Genomic DNA, 24,527 nt, shown 5'->3' with positions numbered 1-24,527 from the left:
CACTGCTGATGGCGCGAAGTTTCTCTAGACGGTTATGTCCTTGACTTTGCCCACAATCCCTTCAGTGTCCTGGCCTCTCTGCGACGTTCTTCCCTCCCTCCTTGCCTTCCCACCACTTCGTCTTCCCTCCTTCCTCCTCCTCCTCATCTCCTTTTGACTCAACGGAAGTCTCTCTCTCTCTCTCTCTCTCTCTCTCTCTCTGGATTGCGGAATTTGTCGTAGGCGGCACTCGAGATCGTCCCCACGCGGAATGGCGGAATCGTGGAGAGCCGCGAAATTTCTCTGGAGGTCTCGTTTTCTTGCTCCCGTGGTGGCGTTCGTGGTGGATTAGAGTTGTTTTATGCGTCTTCTGGTTTGGGGAATCGGAGTGAAAAAGGAGGAGGAGGAGGAGGAGGGAGGATATCACGGAGCGCGGGGGGCGGGGAGGTGGAGGCGGAGACGCGGAGATGAAATCTCCGTTGAGGAAGTTTGGGTTCGGCCTGCACAAGGGCGAGGGGAGGGCCAAGCGGAGCCAGCAGGCGGTCAGCCGAAGGGATGAGCTTGCGCAGGCGACGCAGGTAAGCGGTTTCTTCCTTATCCTTATTCTTCTTCTTCGCGCTTTCTCTTCCCTCGGTCCTGATGCTTTCTTCTAGGTTTTCTTTTTTTCTTTTCCGGAATTTTTGTCGAGTTTGGAGTTTGACGTTGCCCGCGATCACCTGTTGTTATCGTGCTTTTGGCTGTAATTACTTGCTTCGTTTTGGTCTCCAGGACTGCAGAATGAATTCATGAATTTCGTGGTTTTGAAGTATAATTTTATTGGGAAATATAAGAAATGTGTTTAGAATCGTTATCTTCTCGAGTCTGCAATCATTATGATAATTATCGAGCTGGTTTCGCTATCCAATGGTTGCTTTCAGCATTTAGAATTTTCACATATCTCTTGGATATAGTGTTGACTAGAATGGGTCAGACCAATTAGAAACTGATTATGGTGTTGTGAAGGAGGGAGTTGGTGGCGAGATGTTGAATCTCAATTTGCTTTCTGCGTGCAGTTATTTTCTTTTCCTTTCATTTGCTCTCAGATGTCCCATTTTATTCCCACCCGATGGCGTGGAGAACTTCTATTCGAGTTATTATAAACACGCCGTTGTATTATTCTGGTGCGATTTTATTAGTCCAGGTGTTAGTTGGATCCAATTCCTAGGTTTTTTAGGTGAAAAACACAGTCATGATGTTAATTTGCAAAAGATAAAGAAAAGAATAAAGGATATTTGTGAATCCAAGTTCCAGATAGACTGTTAAAAGGTGCTTTACATTTCGAAAGACTCAATTAATATCTGTTTGCTCTTAACTTTATGCTGGTGATGGAAAACAATGTGACAAACTGCCACGGCATTCTAATTAATTTTACGTGAAATATTTTGGCAACTTTTATTTGAATTTTCAACTTTGTATTTGTGTAGTAATAGACGAGTCTCTTCCGCTTTAGATAGCTGCATTATTTGGCTGATGACCTAAATTTTTTGTGCTTCCGTAGGACATGGAAGACATGAGAGATTGTTATGACAGCCTCCTCGCTGCAGCTGCTTCCACCACAAACACTGCATATGGTATCAAGACTGGCCAAATTGTTGAGATATGGGCATTCATTTTTTCTTTATAATAAGTGGTCATACCTTAACTTTTGGATGTTTGTCTCCCAAGTTTTCATACGATTATGGAAACCCTGCTGCTTTTGTTTTACTGCTTCGATTGTGATTCATCCATACACAATTTCTTTAAACATCTTATGAGGAGCTTCTTCTATTTCAATAACCTAGGTCTCTGCCTTTTGGATGTTTCCTCCCCAAGTACAATTTTGAGGGAAATCCTGCTGCGTCAGATTCACTTTGTTTCAGTTATAGCCTATCAGTACACAAACTTTTAACATTTTATAAGGAGCTTCTGCTATGTTTTGTGATGTCCACGAAGCAACTTTTAATTGGCTGACAGTTTTTAGTTAGTTTTAACTTTAAGCCATTTTGTGTTAAAACTTCTTAAAATTATGTACACTTCTTTTTCTATATGCTTATACCTGAATCTTTCTAGCATTACTTATGGGATTTTCTGTTTGTGGACTTGGTAGATGTTTATATCCTTTTGGGTATCGAGTCTTTGTAGGTTGCTTCTAGCTGAGATTTGGTCTTTGTGAAATTGGCATGTGTGTGTATGCTGCACCTAATTGCATGGATGCACGTGCATGTATATGCTTGCATGTGTGTGTGTGTGTGTGCATGGATTACTTATATAAGATTTATACTTTTATAGGCATTAGCTGTAAATATCTCTTTTTCTCCCTTTCTTCTCTGAGTTAGTGCTATTGTTTCCAGAATTTTCAGAGTCACTGAGGGAGCTGGGTTCTTGTCTGTTGGAGAAGACTGCTTTAAATGATGATGAGGATAGTGGTAAAGTGTAAAATTCATCCTTTTATGTTATGGCTTCATGGTTTTGAGTGCGAGAAGCTAAATATGTGTATGTATTGTCTCTGATGAACCATCCATATGGGCATACATGTCATTACTACTTTCTGATGCATGATGTTATCCATTAAGTCACTGTTCAGTTGCTATATCACTTAAACAGGAAACTGTTTGCTGCATATGGTTTCATATCCTGCTTGATGTAGATGGTACTCAAATCAAAATGGCTTAACATTAACATATTAATTTTTCTATAAGTGCAGTTGGTGCTGTTCCTAATACAGTTTCATTACTTGATTTTTCACCAGTCCTTTTTTATGTGAGAATTCAGTTGAACTTCGGATACATAAGGGAAAACCATTAGAAACAAAGTTACGTAGAAAAAGATATCAATAAATTAAATAGATTGATTTACAAAAGGAATACATTCCAATGCAAGTCTTTTTAATAACCATGTAAATTGGTCCTATAGGCTCATTACTGTCTTATTAATGCATGAATTTCTTTGCTGACTTTTGTCTTGACCTTGTCTTTCCAAGAATTTGGAGTTGTTATTCGTAAGTTTTGCTTATCATGTCCACAATTTATTTTGCATCTAATGGTTTTTGGAATTTCTTTCTTTTTTATATTTGCACTTCATTACTTGTGTTTGGTGCATAGTCACAAAAAACGCGAAAAAACGTGATAAATTAAAGTGCCAGTTAAAACTTAAAAACAAATAAAACAAATTTTTAACAGGGTTTTAACGCGTTTTTGTTCACTTTTTAAATGCCAAACAGTTTTTTTTTTCATTTTCTACTTTTTGCTTGTTGCAAACTTACCTTTTGATGTTTTTATTTTAAATTTTTCACTTATTTTATTTTCCCACATTTTTATTTTTTTTAAATTTTAAAAATTTACCATATTTTTCCCTTTTTTTTCAATCTTATTGTATTATACCCAAGAAAAACCTCGCCGTTTAAAACTCCAAAACGTTATTTGGGACTATGGTTTGTTGTATATGATGAAAACTCTGATGTCTATATTTCCAGGTAGAGTTTTGTTGATGCTGGGGAAAGCACAATTTCAGATCCAAAAATTCATTGATTTCTATGTGAGACTTTAGGCTTCTTTTATTGGTAGTTATTCTTTTTTTAACTGCTGGCACTCTGGGTCTGCATATTGTAATTAATTTTATTACTGTATTAACAGAGATCACATATTATGAAGACAATTACAAGTCCATCTCAGTCTCTTCTTAGTGAGCTTCAAACAGTAGAGGTGACTTCTATTTTTTTAAGAATTTCTCTGTTTTTGAAGCACTTTTGTTGTATGAAATATGTGATCTTTTATGTTTCAACAACTGGTAGGGTGTGGTGCTTGTGATCTTTGAGATTTTATTTGTTTATTTTGTATGACGTGGTCATGTATAAATTGGTATTTATGCATTTGACATTCATGTGAGATACTTCTTATGAAGTGGATCTGCGTACATCCAAAAGATATTAACACCAGTCAACTGTCACTCATTATCTGAGGTTAATTATCAGATGTCTGAGTGAAAAATACAATCATTTCTTTGAAGCTGATGTGCCTCTTACTTTTAGGCTATTTACAAAAGACCAAAATGTAGCCGTGGCACTGACCTTAGCTGTATATAGAACCAATAATGAAACAAGACCTGTAATCCAGTTCTGGAAGTGTGGATGTGGCTCAGTAACGAGGATGAGTTTTACAAAAGGTTATTAGTGATTGAAAATGGATCTTTTAATAACAAAAGCAGTGTCAATAACCCAGTTTTGAATAATTTTAAAGTTTAATTTGGTCAAGTCATTTCTTGAGCTTTAGGTTGAACTTTATTTGGAGCAGCTAACTAAGTCTGTTCTGGTACATTTGACATGTCACCAGTGACAAAAAAGGAACATTGTGTACAAATTACTTTTCTTTTGGAAAATCATCTACTTTTAAGATGTGTTTGGATGGCATGAGGCAAAGCCAGGTTTTTCCCCCAGACCAGGATTTTGCATGTTAGGATGCCAAAAATCAGATAAAAACTAAAAAAAAAATGATGACAGCCTTTTTTGTTTTTTAGGCTAGTAGCCAGAACAATGACGCGCCAAGGTTACTTTTCTGTTGGGCAAATAACCAAAAAAGAAATTAACTAAAAATTTATGAAAGTGGAGAAACAATGACCAGCCAAGAACTTTTATGTATTGTTCGAGGTGGTGGAATTTTGGAGAGCCACTTTACGTCAAATTTTTTTATTTTTTCCTCTTTTCCCTGTATTTTTCGTCAAATAGGTTTATAGGACAGACTTACTGCCTTGACGCCTACTTATGCATTGTGTGGGTTTAGTGCCTAGTGCCCCCTCTCCTCCCCTTCTTTTTAATACACACCACCTTCAGAACAGGTTTAAAGCAAGTTTTGCTGAACATGGGTTTATGTCATTCAAGCAGACATAAAACTGCCAGGGTGTTAAATTTTTCCTTTTTTAAAAACAAACCCGACATGAACCTCAAAGACATTTAATATTTTGTTGGCCTCTTTGGGGTTAGGTCTCTTCTTGCTAACTGTTCAAAAGGTTTGGCTAGACTTGTCCAGGGTAAGTTTGGGTGCTTGATATGCTTTTCTTTATCAAATTGCTTCTGCAGTTCTTTGCTTTCTTCTTTTACAAATATTTCAGTTCCAAACACTGATTTTAGTATCTATTTTAATGGATTGCTTATGCAGGAAATGAAAAATCAATGTGATGAGAAAAGGTATGAAACCAGTGGATTCTGTTGGTTACTTTACCAACTGTTCTCCACTGACATATACATTAACCTCTGTCATGCAGAACCGCATACGAACATTTATTGGCTTCTCAAGGGGTAAAAGGGAAGCCTAGGAATACTAGAGAAAATATTTCACCCAAACACGTGCAAGCTGCTCTAGATGAATATGAAGATGAGGCAAATTTATTTATTTTCCGCCTGAAATCATTGAAGCAAGGGCAATCCAGGAGTCTTTTAACACAAGCAGTTCGTCATCATGCTGCACAGGTGTCACTCTTTGATGTTTGTAACATGGATTAGTTTTTCAATTTGTTCTAGTTGAAGTAAATCATACCCTCTTTATCTGATATTTTTATTTTTCGATAACAGATGAACTTTTTCAAGAAGGGTCTTGAGTGTTTAGAGTTGATTGAGCCACATGTAAAGCTTATTACAGAGCAGCAGAATATTGATTATCAGTTTAGCGAACTTGAGGATGATGATGCTGAAGACGAAGATAGTGATGCTTACGCTGTTAATGATGATGATGAACTAAGTTCTGACTTTGAGCAACCACAATATGTAACAGATACTGTGCTTGCCACACGGCATTCTATGGAGGTGAAGATGCACTTGCCCTTTCTTCCTTGTTTACTGCTTATAAAATTGTCCGAGTAGCCTTCTACATGGTTATTGACCTGCTCATGGTGAGTGTTAGAAAGATGATAGACGGTTTTTTTCCCTTTGATCTCAATATTGATTTATATGTCCATTTCTGTTTTGAGAAGTTAATATCACATACAGTAGGCTCATAATATCAATAAACATCATGGTTAACTAACCCCACAATTTACATGATACTCGTGAGCATGAGCTCCATGGTGCACTGGGCTGGTGCTTGCCTTGAGCAAATGGCTTCAGGAACTTATATATAGAAAAATATAAGACCTTGCTTGGCTTTGCTATGTGGATGCTTTTTTTCTGCAAGTGCTCACAGATAAATATGTAGTTACATCCATGAGTTGCTGATGCTTGCAACCTCAAGACTCAAATCCATCATTTTATCTGACCAATTAAAACTGTCTATGGAAGAAAGTAAATTTTCTCAACAAATGATGACTCTCAGAGCATAACAGCCAGATATATACTATAGGAACCTAAAAGTTGAAAGTTCTAAACAAGAATCATTTTAATTGACATTTATGGACAGATACATTTCTTGATGTGCTAGCAAAAAGAGTAAAAGAATATGTGTGACTAAACATGCTTCGAGCTTCTTTTTTCAGCTCCTGGGACCTATTCTGTAGATAAAAGAAAAAAATTAAGTGTACGTTTAGAATGTCTATTATTTATTAGAAGTTTTGAGGTCTTTTCCGAGTTTTATCTAGCTTAAAAAATAAATAAGTTGTTTGGTTTTGCCAAGCACTATGAGTAAATTAGGATATTAGATATGCATCAGATCATAAATAATATCAAGGTACTTCGTTAGAATATGGATGGGAAATATGAATTCAAATAAGTTTGTTGGAAATGTAACAAAGTTGCAGGAACTTGTGAAGAAAGGCATTGATATTGTACAAAAGCATGATGAGGATACTTCAAGACAACAGCACCAAGGTTATTAACTTGGAGGTTAAGAGTACAAGAAAATGATGTGATAGCCAAGATATCGGAGTGTGATATCACAAGATTGTTGCTGTTCTTCCAAAAAAGAGAAAAACTGTTGTTGCTTCTTTTTGGCTCTTTGATCTGCATCGATTGGTAGCAAAGTCTTCAAGTGTGCATTGGATCCAAGGATCTTAAAAGAGTTCACACCAAAATTCATGGTTGATCAAACTATTAGACCTGAGACCTGTACTTAACTGTTTTACATAGTTAGTCATGATCCTTTAAACAACTTATGAATCTGTGGAAAACTGAACATTCAGTATGCTGTACTTGACTTCCCATGATTGATAACTCCACCTTACTTTCCAGCACTTGCAATTGTTCCTCCATGGCAGAACAAGCGATGTTGAGGTGATTACTTGTCATTCCCCATGTTATATTCAATGACGCTTTGCTGCCAAGAAGTTCTGGGCTGGTTCCTTTGGCACCGTCATCTTTAGGAGGCATTTTGCCTTTGTTTTTTATACCAAATCGTTACCTGCAATGGTTGGTATAGAACCTTGATCAAGGAAACTGATTAGCATTGGAAAATGAGATCAAGATGAGAAGGAAGAGGGAAAGAAGGGGAAGGGTTGCTCAAATCTCAATTAATTCATTTTCTGAATTTAACTGTATTTAGAATTGCACTGTATTTATTCTCTTGATACATGTAGGTCAACTTGTTAACTGGCTGCCAACAAACTCTACTAATATGACTAGTGCTTTTTAGTCTTTCCAGACCAAATGTTCCTTCCAAAGACCTGATTTCCTATGTAGACGCACTTTACATCAGCTGCTTGCTGTCCGGTCTGAACTGTAGGAACCTCTTTTACAACTAAAGTTGTATCACATATTAATTTGATTTGAGAAGTTTCTAAAAATACTTATTTAATTGTATGTTGTTGTAGAAACACACACCAAGATGGAGAGAAAGAGAAGGAACACACAATATACGTGGAAAACCTCAAAGAGAGGTGAAAAACCACGGAGAAGCTCTAACCTAGGTGCACAACCGCAACCCTAGGAGAGAGAAAATGTTATTCCACTTAATTCAACACTTACACATAAGGACAATATATAGAGGGAGAGAGGAGAAGCCGCCTAGGGTACCGAGCCCGCCTCGGTACCCGCGCCCCATAAAACCGGGTCCAGATATGGACCCGGTTCCCACAACAACATATTCTAACACTCCCCCTCAAGCTTGGCATACATGTCAAACATGCCAAGCTTGCTAACATTTTTTTCGAATGAAGAAGTACAAAGCCCTTTAGTTAGGACGTCTGCAACTTGATCTTCAGACTTCATATATGGCAGAATCAGCTCCTTTGAGTCAATGCGTTCCCGGATAAAGTGACGGTCAATCTCCACATGTTTGGTCCTGTCATGTAAAACTGGATTATTGGCAAGATTAATCGCAGACTTGTTGTCACAGTACATCTTCATTTTATCTTCCAGTTCCACACCAATATCAGTCAAAAGGATCTTCAGCCACAGCATCTCTGTAACTCCCATTGCAACAGCCCTGTACTCAGCCTCAGCACTAGACCTCGAACACACTTCTTGCCTCTTGCTTCTCCAAACAACTAGGTTACCTCCAAGAAAGATACAATACCCTGTAGTGGACCTCCTTGTGTCAGTGCAACCTGCCCAATCTGCATCTGAGTAGCCCTCAATAGTAAGTTTGTCTTGTCGAGTATACAGCAGTCCTTTTCCTGGGTCATTCTTTAGATATCCCAACACTCTTTCTGCACTCTTCCAGTGACAATCCGTGGGAGCATGCATAAATTGACTTAGCACATTTACCGCATACGTGATATCAGGGCGAGTAAGAGTAAGATAGATAAGCTTACCTACTAGCCTCTGATATCGCCCTTTTCCTTCCTCATCCAGAATAGTGCCTGTCTTGATACTTATCTTAGTCCCCGATTCCATAGGAGTAAGATAGGGCCGACAACCAAGTTTACCTGTCTCCTTTAGTAAGTCAAGAGTGTACTTCCTTTGATTCATAACCAGCCCTGTCTCTGATCGAGCAATCTCTATCCCCAGAAAGTATCTCAGTTTACCCAGATCCTTGAGGTCGAATTCTTTAGCTAATCTCTCCTTCATCTTCCTGTTTTCTTCCTCATCACTGCCAGTGACAATCATATCATCAACGTAGACAAGGAGAAGACTCACCAGACCATCTCTCTGCTTTATGAATAGGGTATGATCTCCATTTCCTTGCTTGTACCCAGTAGACTTCATAACGATCCTTAGTCTCTCAAACCAAGCTCTCGGCGACTGCTTCAAGCCATACAAAGCTTTCTTGAGGTGACAACATTTTCCCTCTTGAACATACCCGGGAGGCATGCTCATATAGACTTCTTCCTCCAGATGGCCGTTCAAGAATGCATTTTTAACATCAAGCTGGTCCATGCGCCACTTCCTGTGCACAGCAAGAGCAAGAATAACTCTCACGGTCTTCAACTTTGCAACAGGGGCAAAGGTCTCAAGATAGTCAATCCCATACTTCTGGCTGAACCCCTTTGCAACCAGACGAGCTTTATATCGATCTACAGTGCCATCAGGTTTATACTTCACGTTGTACACCCACTTAGAGCCAACTAAGTGTGTCCCTTTAGGGATATCAACCACTTCCCATGTTTTGTTCTTAGCTAACGCACCCATCTCCTCCGTCATAGCATGTAACCACTTGGGATCATCCTTAGCATCATCCACCGACCTGGGAATAACAACTTTGGATAAGGTTGTGATAAAACATTTGTAATTTGTACTGAGCTTAGCATAAGAAACAAATCTCTGAATAGGGTGAGAAGTACATGACCTGGTGCCTTTGCGCAAAGCAATGGGGAGCTCTCCATTCGATGGACTTGGGTCATCCAGGGAGATCACGGGATTGGGATTGGTTCTATCCTCATCACCAACATCTTCCACTGTAGCTTTCTCCTTTCTGACATAAACCTGGCCAAACAAGTGATCCCTGGCAACAGTGGGCTGAGCATCCACCGTGACCCCTTCCATATAACTGCCCTTCTCATTACTGACCGTGACCGTGTCAATCACACTGGGACTAACCTTGTAGTCCAAAAACTCCATAAACTGAATCAGCTGATTAGAGGAATACTCTTCCCCTTTGTGCCCAAGACACTCCCCCTGAAGAGGATTCACCGGAAAATACGACTCATGTTCATGAAATGTGACATCCCTCGAAACATACACTTTGGAAGTAGTGGGATCCACACATTTGTACCCCTTCTGAGTGGAAGAGTACCCCAAGAACACTCCTTTAATAGACCGGGGATCAAGCTTTTTGAGAGTAGGGCTATGATTATGCACAAAACAACTTCTTTATTAACTGAAATGGGAGATGGCCAAGACGCTCGTGCCATCGCAGAACAGTAGATCTATCATTCACACCAGACAAGTGACCACTCGTGGCAGAAATCAATGCTGAAGCAACTTGTACCGGCAATCTGTAGAGCCCGTCAGTAACCGAACCAATCCCAATCTTCTTCCCCGTCACCAAGTCCTGCAGGGAACAATGATCAGCAGAGAAAATTAGATTACAGTTTAATTCTTTAGTAATACTGCTGACAGAGAGTAGGTTCACAGGAATATTTGGAACATGCAAGGCATTGTGGAGACGGTATTTGTTCAACAGGGACAAGCTCCCTTTCCCAGCCACAGAGATAGAAGACCCATCTGCCATAGACACGCGTTGCTTGCCAGAGGAAAGTTGATATTCTTGAAAGAGTTTAGAGTCCCCTGTCATGTGGTGAGTGGCTCCACTATCAACAATCCAATCACCAAGAGAAGGGTTACCTTGATCAGTCGAGGCAACGAGAGCTTGGGCTAGCTGAGCCCCTTCAGACGTGGAGGACTCCTCAGGGGTAGTAGATAGGCGACTGATGTACGCCTGTAGCTCCTTGAGTTGAGCAGGGGACAGCTTGGACTTTGCACCACTAGAAGAATTGCTCTGACTGGAATCAGACACAGAAGGGCTACGCTTGCCAGAGGGAGGACGACCTCTGACCAGTCTCTTCTCGGGATGAAGATCCCAACAGAAATCCACCGAATGCCCCAACTTGTTGCAATGAGTGCAATGCCGGGCAGGACGCTGCCCAGTCCCAGAGGCACGGCTGACAAAGGCAGAAGGGCCATGACCGGTGTCAAGATGCATCACCTGGCGACGTTGTTCTTCAGACTCAACTCGGGCATATACTTCCTCTATCCCCGGAATTTCATCACCATTAAGAATTTGGCTACGAATAGACTCAAATTCATCCCGCAGGCCTCCCAGAAACAAAAACGTACGGTCCATCCATTCCTTTTCCCAGTAAAGGGAATGATCTGAACCGCACTTCCACTCATCAGTCACATGATAATCTAGCTCCTCCCATTTGGTCTTCAGGGCAGCATAGAAGGCAGCAACAGACAAATCACCCTGTGTCAGGGAGTAAATACTGCGTTTAATCTGATAGGTACGCAGATGTCTCTTCTTGCGACCATACATCTTTGCAAGCACAGTCCACATATCAAAAGAGGTCGGCTTCCGCAGAATGAGGGGCTGGATATCGGAGGACACGGAGCTGATAATCCAGACCTTCACTTGGCTGTCCTCCAACGCCCACGTTGCCCAATGAGGATCAGATTTGATGGGCGCAGGTTTGTCGCCAGTGATGTAAGAGAGACGCCCACGGCTAGTAATCCCAATCTCGAGAGCGGCAGACCAAGATAGGTAATTGTCCTTGGTCAGACGGATGGAGGTGACCTGGATCGGCACGTTCTCAGTCTTGGAAGCGCTGCCCGCGTCAAGAACAGCATCATTTTGAGTCCCCATCGCGTCTGCCATCACAAACACGCACACAGCAACAAGAGGCACAACGGCGAGAACTAGGCAGAGGCAACGGGAATGAGGCAGCGGCTACGGAAGGCAGGCGGCGACGTTCCTGGGCGACGCTGGGAACGATGGACGGCGACGGTGATGGGCAGCGGTGGCGCAGGACGACGGCGGCGCTGAAGTGGGCAATGGCAGTGATGGACAACGGCAACGCAGCAGAGAACAACCGCACCGGACGATGGCGGCGCCGCTGGCAGCGCTGGACGGTGGCGGCACAGCTGGCAGCGCTGGACGGCGGCGGCGCAGCAGAGAGCGACGGCGCAGCAGCGGCAGAGAAAAAAAACCGGAGGAAACAGCAGCGGCAAAAAAACGGCGGAAACACGACGATCACACCAACGATCTCTCACGCGTTGGCTCTGATACCATGTAGAAACACACACCAAGATGGAGAGAAAGAGAAGGAACACACAATATACGTGGAAAACCTCAAAGAGAGGTGAAAAACCACGGAGAAGCTCTAACCTAGGTGCACAACCGCAACCCTAGGAGAGAGAAAATGTTATTCCACTTAATTCAACACTTACACATAAGGACAATATATAGAGGGAGAGAGGAGAAGCCGCCTAGGGTACCGAGCCCGCCTCGGTACCCGCGCCCCATAAAACCGGGTCCAGATATGGACCCGGTTCCCACAACAACATATTCTAACAGTTGTAATAGTTCTGACTACCTGTACATATCATGAAAATGTTTTAGTTCTGATATGTTTTTGCCTAAACAGTAACAAGTAAGTAATTGGTGGTTGTTTTCCAAGTGTGTACAGTTATGAAAAGTGATTAATCCCATTCGTTCTTCCTGCAGCTAGATCAAGCAGATCATACCCTTGCTCCATCTTTATCAATTGATGTTACTCAGGTAATTTCATTTTCCGATGTGACCTTATATTTATCAACAATGGTTATCAACAATGGATAGGCAGTATATGACTATGGCCATTGAAAGTTTTCTCTTTGATAGTATTCAAAGTTTGTGCTTTGTTGTAAACTGGTTAAAGAAGTCATAGCTCTTAGAAACTAGATCATGTGTCTGTGACAACACTTGCTGGGGGCATGACAGCAGTTCAGTTCTGAACCATGGTATACCGAAAGCTTGAAATCTTGACCTTGAAACTTCAAGGAGTTCTTTTGGTGGAAATTTTTTTAGCAAAATTAGATTCTTGTCGAAAGGTATTGAAAGGTTCTTTTCTTGACAATGATTTGGCTTGCAAAAGTCAAGGAAGTAACATTTTATTATTTTGGCTACTCAGATAATTTAAATCTAAATTTAAAGTGTCTTATTAATGATTGCGAATAGAATAATTTACTTCTGGAGGGGTTTCAATATGTTCAGATCTAGTAGGCTCATATCTATATACTCTTGTCATGCTCACATCCAAAGTTCCTTTTTAAAATTTTAAGGGATATTGAGCCAAAGGGATATATATACAAATGATGAAAAGTATAATCTACAATAACTGGTTTGCTTATTTCTGGAGAAAACATTTTTCTTTCCCTTTGCCTCTTTCGTAATAGGAAATCAAATAGATGAAAGCTGATTCAACCTCAGAACCATTTGAATGTAGTAGGCAACAGCTGAACTCGGAACTGAGGTGTCTTCAAATCATAGGAGCTAGTAATCGCCAATATTCTCATACAGGTGAATACGCCTCAGTTTTTGAGCACCTTTTTCCTAGAGGGAAGATCCTTCAGAATATCAATACCACCAACATCGTCCTTGTTCTCAAGAAGGAAGGAGCTGCCTTTTTAGAGACTACTGGCCTATTGCATTCAGGAATTTACTTAGAAGGCTAGAAGACCATAAGTAAGATCATAGTGAAGGAAATGCTGCCATCTTGATTTGAGTTAGATCCTCCAATCAAGCAGCCTTCTTAAGTTGTGATGGTGTATAAAATTTAATGGCTTACAAGTCACAATGCATCAAAATTCGATGACTCAAAAAAGGTGTGATTTTATATCTATAAATATAATCTAAGTAATGACTTATAATGAAAAACCTATGTTGAAAGTATGCATACCATTAGATCAAGTGAAATCATTGTCTGTTGGCTTGGAGCACGTGGGACACTGGAACTTGGAGACTCTCTCTCTCTCACACACACACACACACACATGGTTGCTCCCACATTCATGTGACGGAAAACTTTCTCATTCATAGCTTGATGATTATATAGATCTTGGAGGTTGTCACATTTAATTCTTCTATTTTGGTCCTTCTTGCAGGGGAATCAAGTTATAACCCAGAGAAATTCTAATGCAAGGATTAATGAGCCTAAGGATGTTAGTTTCTCAGCACCCATTTTGGCTTATCGTGATAAGAAGGTTGATACAGTTGAAAATTTGAGAGACGTGAAGCCATTAACACCAAGGAAGTTCAACACTTACATGTTGCCTACTCCTGGTGATGCCAAAAATGCAACATCAGCTGGTTCAAATAAGATTCCTGGAAGGCTGTCCAATGTAAATGGACAAACAAATACTTTATTTCATTCATTACCTTTGGCGCCAAAAAAGCACCCAGGGGCTAATCAATCACCAGAAAGACCTAACTTGTCAAAATCACATTCGGTTCTGAGGGAAAGCAATATGAATAATGTCACAGGCTGGGCCTCAATTCATTTAGAGGAAGGGCTTTCACTGCATAAATCTGGCTGGAGAAGTTTTGATGATACAAAGGTGAAAAGACAAGCCTTTTCAGGGCCACTGACAGATAATAAATCCCGGTCAAGTAAATCCATTCCATCTGCTGCTGGACGTACAAGACCTGTAGAACACCCTGTGTCAGTCTCCAAATTGTTCACCCGAATACCTGTACCATCTCAGCGAGTAGTTTCCCCCAGATTATCTTTATCTTCTTCACCTACTTTTATCTCTTCACCAAAAATAAGTGAGCTTCATGAGCTTCCTAGGCCTCCTGGAAGCCTAGCCAAAATTGATGTTTCATCGAAGTCTAGCTTTTATACCCATTCAGCTCCATTGGCCTCTAAAAATCAGCGACCTCCTGTGGCAGAGAAATTTTTAAGGATACCACAAGAAAGATCCCTGCTACCAAGACCTCCTTCGACAGTACGCCGCAGTTTTTCAATACCTTCAAGTGGTGGAGAGAGATCACAATCTGTAAGCTGCCTAGAACCTCCTGTAGATCTTGGAGTGGAGGCTATTTCACCTCCTTTGACACCAATTCCTTTTCCAAACAGCCAATCAGCAATGCCTAGTAAAGTATCAACCTCCAAAGCCGCAGGTGAATTGAATTTTGATCATGTTTCTGGTTGCCTTGTGGTTGTGAGTTTAATGTCATTTCTGTGCGTGGTGTTTAGATATTTTTGTCCTCTTGTTTAGTTTTTTTTGTCCTATCCGGCAGATGTTTCTACAACTAATATCAGATAAGCACTGAATGCATATATAGCTTTAACCATCTCATAATTGTCGTCCTGGTTCATCTTCATGAAAATCCGTTGGCATCAATAAATTGGTATTAGTATAACTTTGTGTTGATTCAGCATAGGATCACAATTATAACCATTTCTATCCTTTGCTTTTTAACCTTCAATACTGTTATTTACACTTGTAGTTCAGGCAAATGGAGGGGAAACTTCATATGACCCCATATAGGAAGTCTACGTTCTGCTCATAGTAAAATGCTAACTGGTTAAGACTTTGTGTGGACTGAGTCCTATAAGTAACTCGTCGAACTTAATATTGTTTCCTAATCTTGTAGTACAAACATACTTGAACAGATAACGAGCAGAGCTACCCCTTTGTGACCTTTGTTGCCAAGTGGAATGGCAAAGAGAGCAGTCAACCTGATCTGCACTTTTATTTTATAATTGCTGAAAATTCTGAATATATGAAGATTAAACATTATAGCGAATATGATAAAATTATAAATATTGCTGAAATCATGTCAGTTTCTAAACTTTCTTACTTTTTCTGGCCTGTCCAGGTTCACTACCTAAATGCACCTAGTTCTTTTGACCACATAGTTTGTAATTTAAATGTCTTGTAAACTGGTTAGTCTTTTTGTTACAACAATGGTTAAACCTGCTGCTTTTAACTCCATATGTGATGTTGACGGAATGTCAATAATGGTGGATATACCTGGCTCCACTTGTTGCAGGTGATGAATGATGGATTCTCGCAAACCGGCTGATATTCATGCCTTACCATATTACCGTATGTAACACGGTGTCGGTTGAGTAAGATCGCCCTGTAAATAATAACCCATGCAGCATTCAATTTTTTTTTTTTTTATGGTTTCAAGCTGTTAAATTCTCTCCAATGATTAATCAGTGTTAAAAATCAATAATGTGTCTTGTAAGTGGCGTTGTATGTAAAAGTACTGGGCTAGTCTTAAATGAAAAATCTCATTTTAAGTTATTTACTTGCTTCCTTCGGTAGTCTCCAGACGTGATTAGATTTTTACAGAAGCGATGACTAACATGCACTTCAACTGCTTGCGTTTATCTAATGATCACGACCACTTTTCCAACGGAAAGGACATACATTTGGTGTAGATGTTCCAAAAGGTAACCACAGGGTCTTTATAAATATAAGTTCTTTTCTTAGTAGTGCTTTAGTTTGAGATTCCAAGTAAAAAAATTGCAATTAACTGAAGTTCAAAGACGGCTGCCTATATTCATCTTGTGTGTTCGTGTGTGCATGCTTGAGTTTTTGCACGTGCGTGTTTGCACGCACGGGCCTATGGTGGTAAACTTTCACCAAACGTGAAAACCTCTTGCTCTTGTCATCAATATCCCAAACGCAGAGATTGTCAAAATTTGATATATTGCATGATGTTTTCTGGAGATAAAAAAGTCCTGATAAATACTGTACATATTTTCCTAATTGTCGAGTTCTTATCGACATCAAGACGTCATGATTTCTTAGTGTAGCTTAACGTTGGAGAAAGAAGCAGACTTGAGTATGCAATTCTGGTGTCCAATGCCCATCGGCTAACTCCTCTACACAACCATCCCATTGGCGTTTTTGAGACCATCAAATTTCGGGATTGAGGACTTGATGGAGGGCCAGGAGCTAAGATGGTTTGTGGCCAGCCCGGATTTGGGGTATTTAATCACATTCATAAATAATTTTATCCTTGCGGGTTTATGGTGCTTTGTTTTAAGGGTAGCACGTGGTCACTCGTGTAGTTGGTTGGACTTGTGGATCAATGCAAGCATGGTTGTCCGTTCGATTTATATCGATATTATTCTTCTGTACTACAAACTGTAAATGTGTAATGCTTAGTTGAGGGTGTTCCGCTCTCCACCTAAGTCCCAAACAACCCAGACCCTAGAGATAAGGGGCACAACCCAAGACCCTAGGGACAAGGGGCAAAAGGAAGGGGATTGGGCCTCTTCACGTTATCTACATTCCCTTCCATCTCATTTTGACCCTTGGTTCAATCTTATCATTTTACTGACAGATTCATCATAATATGTTTAATATTTATTTTATTTTATCTGTTTGAATGTTTTTTTTTTTAAACTTAACCATCTATTCTTTTGTACTTGCTGGACACAATATGAGCAGGTTTCTATTCAGTGGTTTGAATACCGATCTTAACTAAGGGACCATGATGAATCCATCAATATATTTTGGTCTGATTGATGAAACAGGCGATCAGCTCAATGAATTCATCTAACATGATTCAGTTCCAAATATAAGAGATGAGAGGATCCGGGGCCGTGGTCGGTTGGTCGCAGCGCAGAAATATCTTACAAGATTTAAAATTAACATATCAGGAATGAGCAAATCTGGACGAATCCAGGACATTGAATGCAGGCAAGCTACTGAGATCGTTCGCTTTGCTGTATAGCCAAACAACAAATGAGGACCGGAAAGTTTGAGCGAGTGGTCACGCGCATTTTCTCTTCAGGGCAATGTTACAACAGAAATTTCTGGAAAATATTTAACAAATTGGCAATTTCCTTTATAAAATTTGAGCCTATCAACATGTTAAATCTAAGGAATTGCCGGAAAAATGGTCACTTTGGTGGGTTTTCCCCCCTCCGGCCATATTAAATGCGACTAACTCTAATGTACTTCATTGGAACACATGCACTTTACGATTCACTAAGTGATCGTTTCAAGTAGAAGAATACCCTTTCTTTTTCTAGTTTTCTTTTAAGCACAGTTCTCGACGTCATTCCATTTTTCAAAGTAAGTGGCTTCTTTAACTTGTCAATGGATAATTCTGAACGCAAGATAAGTACTAAGGAAAGAAGAAAAAGTGAAGCGCTTCTTTGACATCACCCAAAAAGCGGGCCTTTCCTTTTCCAATTGGTAAAACATCAGCAGAGCACAGGGTTTTCCACTTGTCTGCCCTCTACAGTCCATAGTCCATAATCCACACAAGAATCTCTCTCCCTGGTATGAGAAAAAGCCCCATTCAAAGCAGGTACAAGTTTGTTTTCTTCTCATTTTCTTCAAAAAATACAGGCAGTATAAAAATCATACGAAACTTTGGCACCAACTAGTGGATCTTGTTACAAAAACAAAAATTGATGGAAGTAGAATTATCTAAGAGCTGGGCGAGACACATTGGAGAGTACAGGAGCAGTGAGAAGATGGCATTTGGAGAAGCTCTGCACCAGCTCGAGTCTTTACTGTACAGGTACGGACAAGAAGATCAAAATGGTCTACCAGCTTCTTCCATCATTTTTTTAACTCTCGTCAGCTTCTCTAATTCATTCAGAACCTGAAAGTTGTAGTTCAAGGCTTCAAGCAACGAAAACTCTCGATTTGGAAATCTATGCATTCTATCAGTTGGCAAATTCCGTTATTGCATTCGGCACATTACCTCCATAGCCATGTCGTGGGCTGTCACTTCTTCCAATTTTTCACAGCCTAATCTTGTAGCCACCCCTGTTAAAGCACAAGCAATTGTTGAATCGTTGTAGAGGTGCAATGGAGGAAGAGTTTTGAGTTTGAGTTACTAAGTCATAGAAATTTTTACTTTGAAGTGAAACTGTGACATCAGCAGTGGCATAACCTCCTTTCATTTCTTCATACACCTTTGCTAGCTTTTCCATCACCTACATTCATCAACGCAGAATCAGGAGATGTAGGTGGAATGTACAAGGAAATAGAATCATATTCGAGGAGTACGATGCAATTAAAGATCATTCACTTTGGCAAAGTCAAGATTCTGCATACAATCTGTAGTCTTCTTCCTAAGAAGTACTAAATTAACGCAGTACTAGGAATCATTACCATTACATCAACGTCATGTGTGCTTCTAATTGCCTGATCACCTAAATTGAATTCGTATACTAATTATCAATTACACAAGCACGATTTTTCATTTTAACTAGGCAAGAAAGGCGAAAATCAGTCCCCTGAATATAGGAAGAATACTAACCTCGGCATATGAATCTGAAGCTGATACCCCCCATGATGATGGACATTGATTTCCATTTTCTGTTATTTCCTTTGCTAAGAGAGTTATGGGAGTCTCTATCCAGATGGAAATCCCATGTCTCAACAATGCCCTTGATCGTAAACAGCACAAACAATCGGTACACAAAAAAAAAAAACAGATGATGCCAAAAAATGCACAGAAGCATGTAAAAAATCTTCCTCGGATCATTTATCAAATTCCTGAACATAATCTTACAGATTATCGGAGCTTTGAACAGCACCATCTCCAGCACAAACTACAAGGCGGCCCATCGACGATAGCTGCTTGAGTACTTCAGTCTTTCATAAGGATTAAACGATACAAAGAGCATCTCATGTTCAGGAAGTATACAAAATTGAAAAATCAAAGTACTACCTTAAGGAAACATAAAGTCTCAAAGAGAAAAACATAACAATTATCAAATGAAGATGTTACCTCAGATTGACGATAGCCCTTTTCATCTTCCTCACGGAGGGATTTGGCAGCAGACTCACCACCAAAAGCTTGCTCCACTATGCTATCACTGCTTAAGCAAATGAATGTAAGAAAACAATGGTGCAGGCAGATCACAAATTCAGAGCACAGCATTCAGGATCATATGGAAAAGCTCCATTCGAGCAAATACCTGTCAAAGTAGCAGTACCTCAAATCTTCTGCTAATAATTTCCCCAAGTTGGTCTTCATTGAGCCATTCATTCCTACAACATGAAGCTTTTAATGAATAGAAATGCAAATAGAATAAAGAGAACAGTCTTCAACACTATTTGACAGCTTAATTCAAGAGCAGGTGCTAGTACCAACAAGAAACAAGGATGCGCCTTTCAGCCCATAGGATATCTCTACTGCTTTGGTCTGCAATCATGAGAAAACTACCAATGAAGGAAATATATAAATACAATTGATGGATCAAAGCGTGTCGTTCACCACCAATTGCAGTCGAATGGAATCTAAGATCAACTTATGCAACTGACCTTTTAGATTTAGCTGACAAAGGCTTACCTTCAACACTAAAGATGGGTCAGTCTTGACAGTTGATGCCCTTGCACCTGAACAGAAAACCAAGCAGCACGCCACCATTAATGCATGAAAACCACCAGAAGGTAGATTGTCCAAAATATAGCATCCCACTCAGGGGAACCTGTCATACCGCCCTTTCTGTGAACGGTGTTTCAACTTTCAACAACTAAAGAATGTCAACTCATGACGAGTTAAGCCAGGAAGACCATACTGGAAATCAAGCATCTAGAGGGAGAAACTAATGTTGCTGACTAAAAGGCAATCGAATTCAAAGACTCTGGCGGGCCGTAGACAATAATGCCCAGAAGCTAACTAGATATTCACATTCGAAAAAACACAGGTACTTACATGTATAAGCACCAAAAAATTCCGGCTAGAACTTAAAGGAACGCAGGCAGGTACTTACATGTACAGGTTTCACTGGAGTGAATATATTCGAGAAAAGATTCACTCACAGAACTCAAAGCTAGATAATTCAATCACTCTGGTCAGACACACAGATACCCAAAGCAAAAAATCACCAGATAAATCCAATCAAATTATAGGTTTTTCAACCAAAAAGACAAAAAAATAAAAGAAAGAGAAAATAACTTGAGAAATGATAAGAATTACCAACAACTTGGAACCAAGAGCCGGATTTGCTGGAAAGATGAGACGCGGAGAGTGAGCTCACCGGAAATGCGACCCGGTCGAGAACCCTTACTCTCACGAAGCGACAGCCACGAGCTTCGCAGGAGAAGAGGATGAGTAGCGAAGGAAGCGCGGAGCCTCTGCGGGTGGCTCTTACAGAGGGGAAAAAGAGAAGGAGAAGATCTACAGCTCGACGAAGGAGGAACCGGGAGGGATACCACTCTGCAACTCGGGCGCAGGACGATGCCCAGCTCCATTATTCTGCTTCTCTGCAACGGGAGAGGGAGGATAGCAGAGAAGAAAGGATAGGAACTTCAGTTTTCTCGAGCGTATATGCCGCAGGTAAATGGGTCCTTTGTTTCACCACAGATCCTGGGAAAAAATCAGCCTCTTCCACACGAAAGCGGAGATATGAATTCTACGTTGATGGATAAAGCAAACGCTTAATGAGATTAAAAAACAAATAGAGACAAAATAGTGAAAAGAAAATCTTCCCAGTCTTTTTTTTTTTAATGATAAATGGAAACACAATATTCCTTTTAACAAAATATTTTTTTTTTAAAGTCGAATAGATGCAGTCGTTGTTTCTTAATTAAATAAATTTACATATCAAAAAAGAAAAGTAAGTGTTAAATCATTTCATTTACGAAAGTCTTAAGAATAGGCAGTTTCAGCTAATGCATAGACCATTTTATTTTTCTTTACTTCTAAAAAGTAAAAAAATAATTTATTGTTGGTATTATTGCGCAATATCAACTGATACAAATATAAAAATCCAACAGCTGAACCAAGTACGAGTATACGCGTCCGAGATAAAGTATACTTAGTCTTATTAGCGTAATATCTAATCATGTTTTTGCTTAGTTATAAAGAAGGAAATAGATCGGATACATTTGATTTCAAATTCATTTGGTTAGATCTCTTGAAAAAATTCCGATCAGATTAGATTCCTTCATCATGCATTTTCATAAACGAATTTTGATTGGCATCCAATACTGTCTTAAGGGGCATCGTGTAGTTGGTTGGACCAAGCGCATGTAAAAAGACATGTTTCTAGTTCGATTCACATGAGTGTCATGTTCCTCTAAGGTGCACTACTATCATAATAGATACAAATGCAGTGCTGAAACCTAAAGACGGAAAGAATAGGAGAGCTTCGAGCCTTTTTTTCGAGCAGTGGTTTGTTAATATCTCACTTACGAGAAACAATTGGCATCTAATATCATATGCATTAGTGATGTTAAAAAGATTTGCCTGGATCTTATATGAATGTTGAATCTTATGGCAGTTGGATTTGGATTCGGATTCAGAGAAGTGAAATTCAGTAAAGGCCGGATGTGACTCAAATCCGAGCCGATTACATCTATAAACTTCGGATTAATTAAAATTTGATAAGTTTAAATCGATCTGATTCGTGAAGAAGGTCTATTCGACTTTGATGTTCCGCCAATTCTCTGAATCTTTCTCTAACTTGAAAATTATCTCAAAAAATCGCCTGATAGCATACTAGATTTAGCCAAAAGGCCGACGAACGATTTCGACTTCATCGGGTTCAGATTTAGATCCAGATTTGAATTTTAGCCCTTTTCTTTTTTCAGAACCAAATATTTGGCACTCAACTAGCATGAGATCTACATTCTTTTTTACGTAAATAATTAGTTGAATATTTATCAAATCCCCGTCAGATATCGGACTTGGATTCGGTTACTAAATCACATACCCGAATTCGAGCCAAATTATAATTGTGTCATCATTTTTTTCATGAGATCCAACTAAAGAGATTCAAAATAGTGGTAGTGTGAGTAACTGGATACTCAAGACAAATTTTCTAATTTATATGTTGACGCCCCTTAAGAATTTAAAATTTGTTACTAGTGCCCTCTAACTAAAAACTTCTGGCTCTATCCATGGATGTTACCACATAGTTGAAAATTTAGATAATGTTTAGTTGATACCTCAAAACCAGATTTTGATTTTATGGGCAAAATCTGGTTTTTGCTTGCTTTTAAAACTAGGCTTTTGTAAAAGATAGTGAAAAAAACCTGACCTCCCCTCTTAAACTTGGTTTTCGTAAAACTCATTCTGTCACTAAAAACAGTCGCCACATAAGTATTAACAATAGTATGTATGGTACCTTTAGCAATTATTAGATTGATGATTATTTATATAAAATATGGTACATGTAAGCTTTAATTGCATGGCCATTAGAACCCTTTGGCGTCTTCCAATCGATGATTATCTACATGTTTGTCGTCTGTCTTTCTCTCTCTCTCTCTCTCTCTTCAATAATTGGAGTGCACCGGATCGTGTTCAAGCAATACAGACATACATTTTCAACTACCATTTCAAATTTATAACCTTAAAGAGAAAGAACATGAGCTCTTTCCTTCGCATTATCATTCTCAGGCATTACTTTCGAGAATTACATCGCCAAATGGTAAGTATATATATATATATGAAAGAAAGGAATTCCTGAAAGCCCAATGAGTAGAATGAAATTTATAAACCAAGAAAGAGAAAACCAATACCAATGACATTTATAACTCAATTTACAGAATCTAATTTATGCCTGATTTGCATTTTTCTGCTTGATTTTTACGGATATTGCATGCAATTGATGAGGTTGAATTCACGAGAAAGAAACAACAATGATGTATAATACTTCAACAACAGTTAAGATAAATTGCGAAGCATAATTGATCAAATCTCTCTATCCTTTCAACCCGACGGGGATACCATATGAAATAAGCATTGATCTATATAATTGCCATTAAATAGTTGAATCATAGCACAGGATGAACATGGCGAAAAGAAGTACAAGGGAATTATTTGTACACACCAGGGAGATTGACAGTCTACGGGTTTGTTGATGTTATTGTTGCTGTAATCAAAGAAGCGGCGGCAAACATGGGCCGGAGGGCGGCGAGGAAGAAGGCTAGTTCGAACCAGCTTAAGCAGAGGACGAGCGGCTTCATCTCAGGTTGCTACTACCTGCTGCTTCTCCTGGTCCTTCAATTCCTCCCTTCCATGGCCGACTGACACTGTGGATGCTAATTGCAGTGGCAGTGGTAGACGGCGACTCTGCGGCGAGGCATGCAGAGGAGGAGGAAGACCATTGCTATGAGGAAAGCAACCACAATTCCCATCCATGGTATCTCAAATCCATCATCTGTATCCTGACAACAGATCTTCCCCATTCTTCTCCTTCTTCTTCTTCTTCTTCTCTCTGCAGGTGAAGAATTAAAACCAACTGAACTCTGCAAAGAAGAATGATTGGGAAAGTTGAAGAACTTTACTTATCCTGGTACAATTGGTTAACCAATCAGGTCCTGACACGTCGGGGTTCAGCACATGCATGTACCGCTCGTGGGTGGAAGCAGGTTGGTATGTGGCCTTGCTGGTGGTCCACGGATCTGCACCGGATTCTCACGTGGTGCAGATTTGGATCGGATCTTGATCTGGATTCGAGTTATTTAGTCAAGCATTTATGTGATTTGTGAGCTATATTATCCCATTGAACTCCAAGATTTGGATCCGAATTGTAAATTTAATGTAGTCTTTAGATTTAGTTTGCCGTTTATCTTGTCACCAGGATTATACCTGACAAAGAAATTAATGAAAGAATTTAGACATTCAACTGAGATTTTTGAACTAAAATTAAACAACCCAACAAAAAAGAAAAAATATTTGAAAGAAATACTCTAGGGTTGTCTCTTCCTCATTTGAGAGAGACCGCACGTGCGCCGCACAGACCTTAGAAGATCC

General features: G+C 39.7%; 2 protein-coding genes across 5 annotated transcripts; one reads left to right on the top strand and one right to left on the bottom strand.

Moving 5' to 3' along the window:
* On the top strand, positions 1-16,090 carry LOC116257627 (uncharacterized protein At2g33490-like). Its single transcript, XM_031634572.2, has 11 exons — positions 1-557; positions 1,517-1,589; positions 2,349-2,423; positions 3,470-3,531; positions 3,630-3,698; positions 5,148-5,176; positions 5,254-5,458; positions 5,561-5,791; positions 12,519-12,572; positions 13,937-14,954; positions 15,831-16,090. Exons 1-11 carry the CDS (start codon positions 447-449, stop codon positions 15,839-15,841), a joined length of 1,938 nt encoding a protein of 645 aa, XP_031490432.1. The 5' UTR covers positions 1-446; the 3' UTR covers positions 15,842-16,090.
* Positions 16,091-18,088: 1,998 nt separating this feature from the next.
* On the bottom strand, positions 18,089-24,038 carry LOC116257920 (probable inactive shikimate kinase like 1, chloroplastic). Of its 4 annotated transcripts, none has more exons than XM_031634940.2 (11): positions 23,602-24,038; positions 20,749-21,180; positions 20,115-20,161; positions 19,913-19,967; positions 19,741-19,813; positions 19,551-19,638; positions 19,332-19,414; positions 19,077-19,206; positions 18,672-18,750; positions 18,516-18,580; positions 18,089-18,413 (listed from the first exon to the last, which is right to left on the bottom strand). In XM_031634940.2, the coding sequence occupies exons 2-11, from the start codon at positions 21,017-21,019 to the stop codon at positions 18,345-18,347; spliced, it is 960 nt and encodes a 319-aa protein (XP_031490800.1). In that variant the 5' UTR covers positions 21,020-21,180; positions 23,602-24,038; the 3' UTR covers positions 18,089-18,344. The 4 variants fall into 4 exon arrangements, with proteins under 4 accessions (XP_031490800.1, XP_031490801.1, XP_031490803.1 ...); XM_031634941.2 differs by having other exon boundaries at positions 20,749-21,152; XM_031634943.2 differs by having other exon boundaries at positions 20,806-21,180; positions 23,602-24,037.
* Between the last annotated feature and the right edge of the window lie 489 nt (positions 24,039-24,527).

The sequence above is a fragment of the Nymphaea colorata genome, chromosome 7, assembly GCF_008831285.2.
Source record: "Nymphaea colorata isolate Beijing-Zhang1983 chromosome 7, ASM883128v2, whole genome shotgun sequence".
Lineage (NCBI taxonomy): Eukaryota > Viridiplantae > Streptophyta > Magnoliopsida > Nymphaeales > Nymphaeaceae > Nymphaea > Nymphaea colorata.
This window is presented reverse-complemented; position numbering and strand designations above follow the sequence as displayed.

What these genes read in the sequence shown, in the direction of transcription:
- LOC116257920 (XM_031634940.2), bottom strand. Translation starts at nt 21,019, where the DNA reads ATGGAGCTGGGCATCGTCCTGCGCCCGAGTTGCAGAGTGGTATCCCTC. An exon ending in CGCATCCTTGTTTCTTGTTG is followed by an intron (nt 19,814 to 19,912) that starts GTACTAGCACCT and finishes TTCATGTTGTAG; the next exon opens with GAATGAATGGCTCAATGAAG. An exon ending in AGGGCTATCGTCAATCTGAG is followed by an intron (nt 19,415 to 19,550) that starts GTAACATCTTCA and finishes TCCTTATGAAAG; the next exon opens with ACTGAAGTACTCAAGCAGCT.
- LOC116257627 (XM_031634572.2), top strand. Translation starts at nt 447, where the DNA reads ATGAAATCTCCGTTGAGGAAGTTTGGGTTCGGCCTGCACAAGGGCGAG. An exon ending in TTCGTCATCATGCTGCACAG is followed by an intron (nt 5,459 to 5,560) that starts GTGTCACTCTTT and finishes TTTCGATAACAG; the next exon opens with ATGAACTTTTTCAAGAAGGG. An exon ending in CCACACGGCATTCTATGGAG is followed by an intron (nt 5,792 to 12,518) that starts GTGAAGATGCAC and finishes TTCTTCCTGCAG; the next exon opens with CTAGATCAAGCAGATCATAC.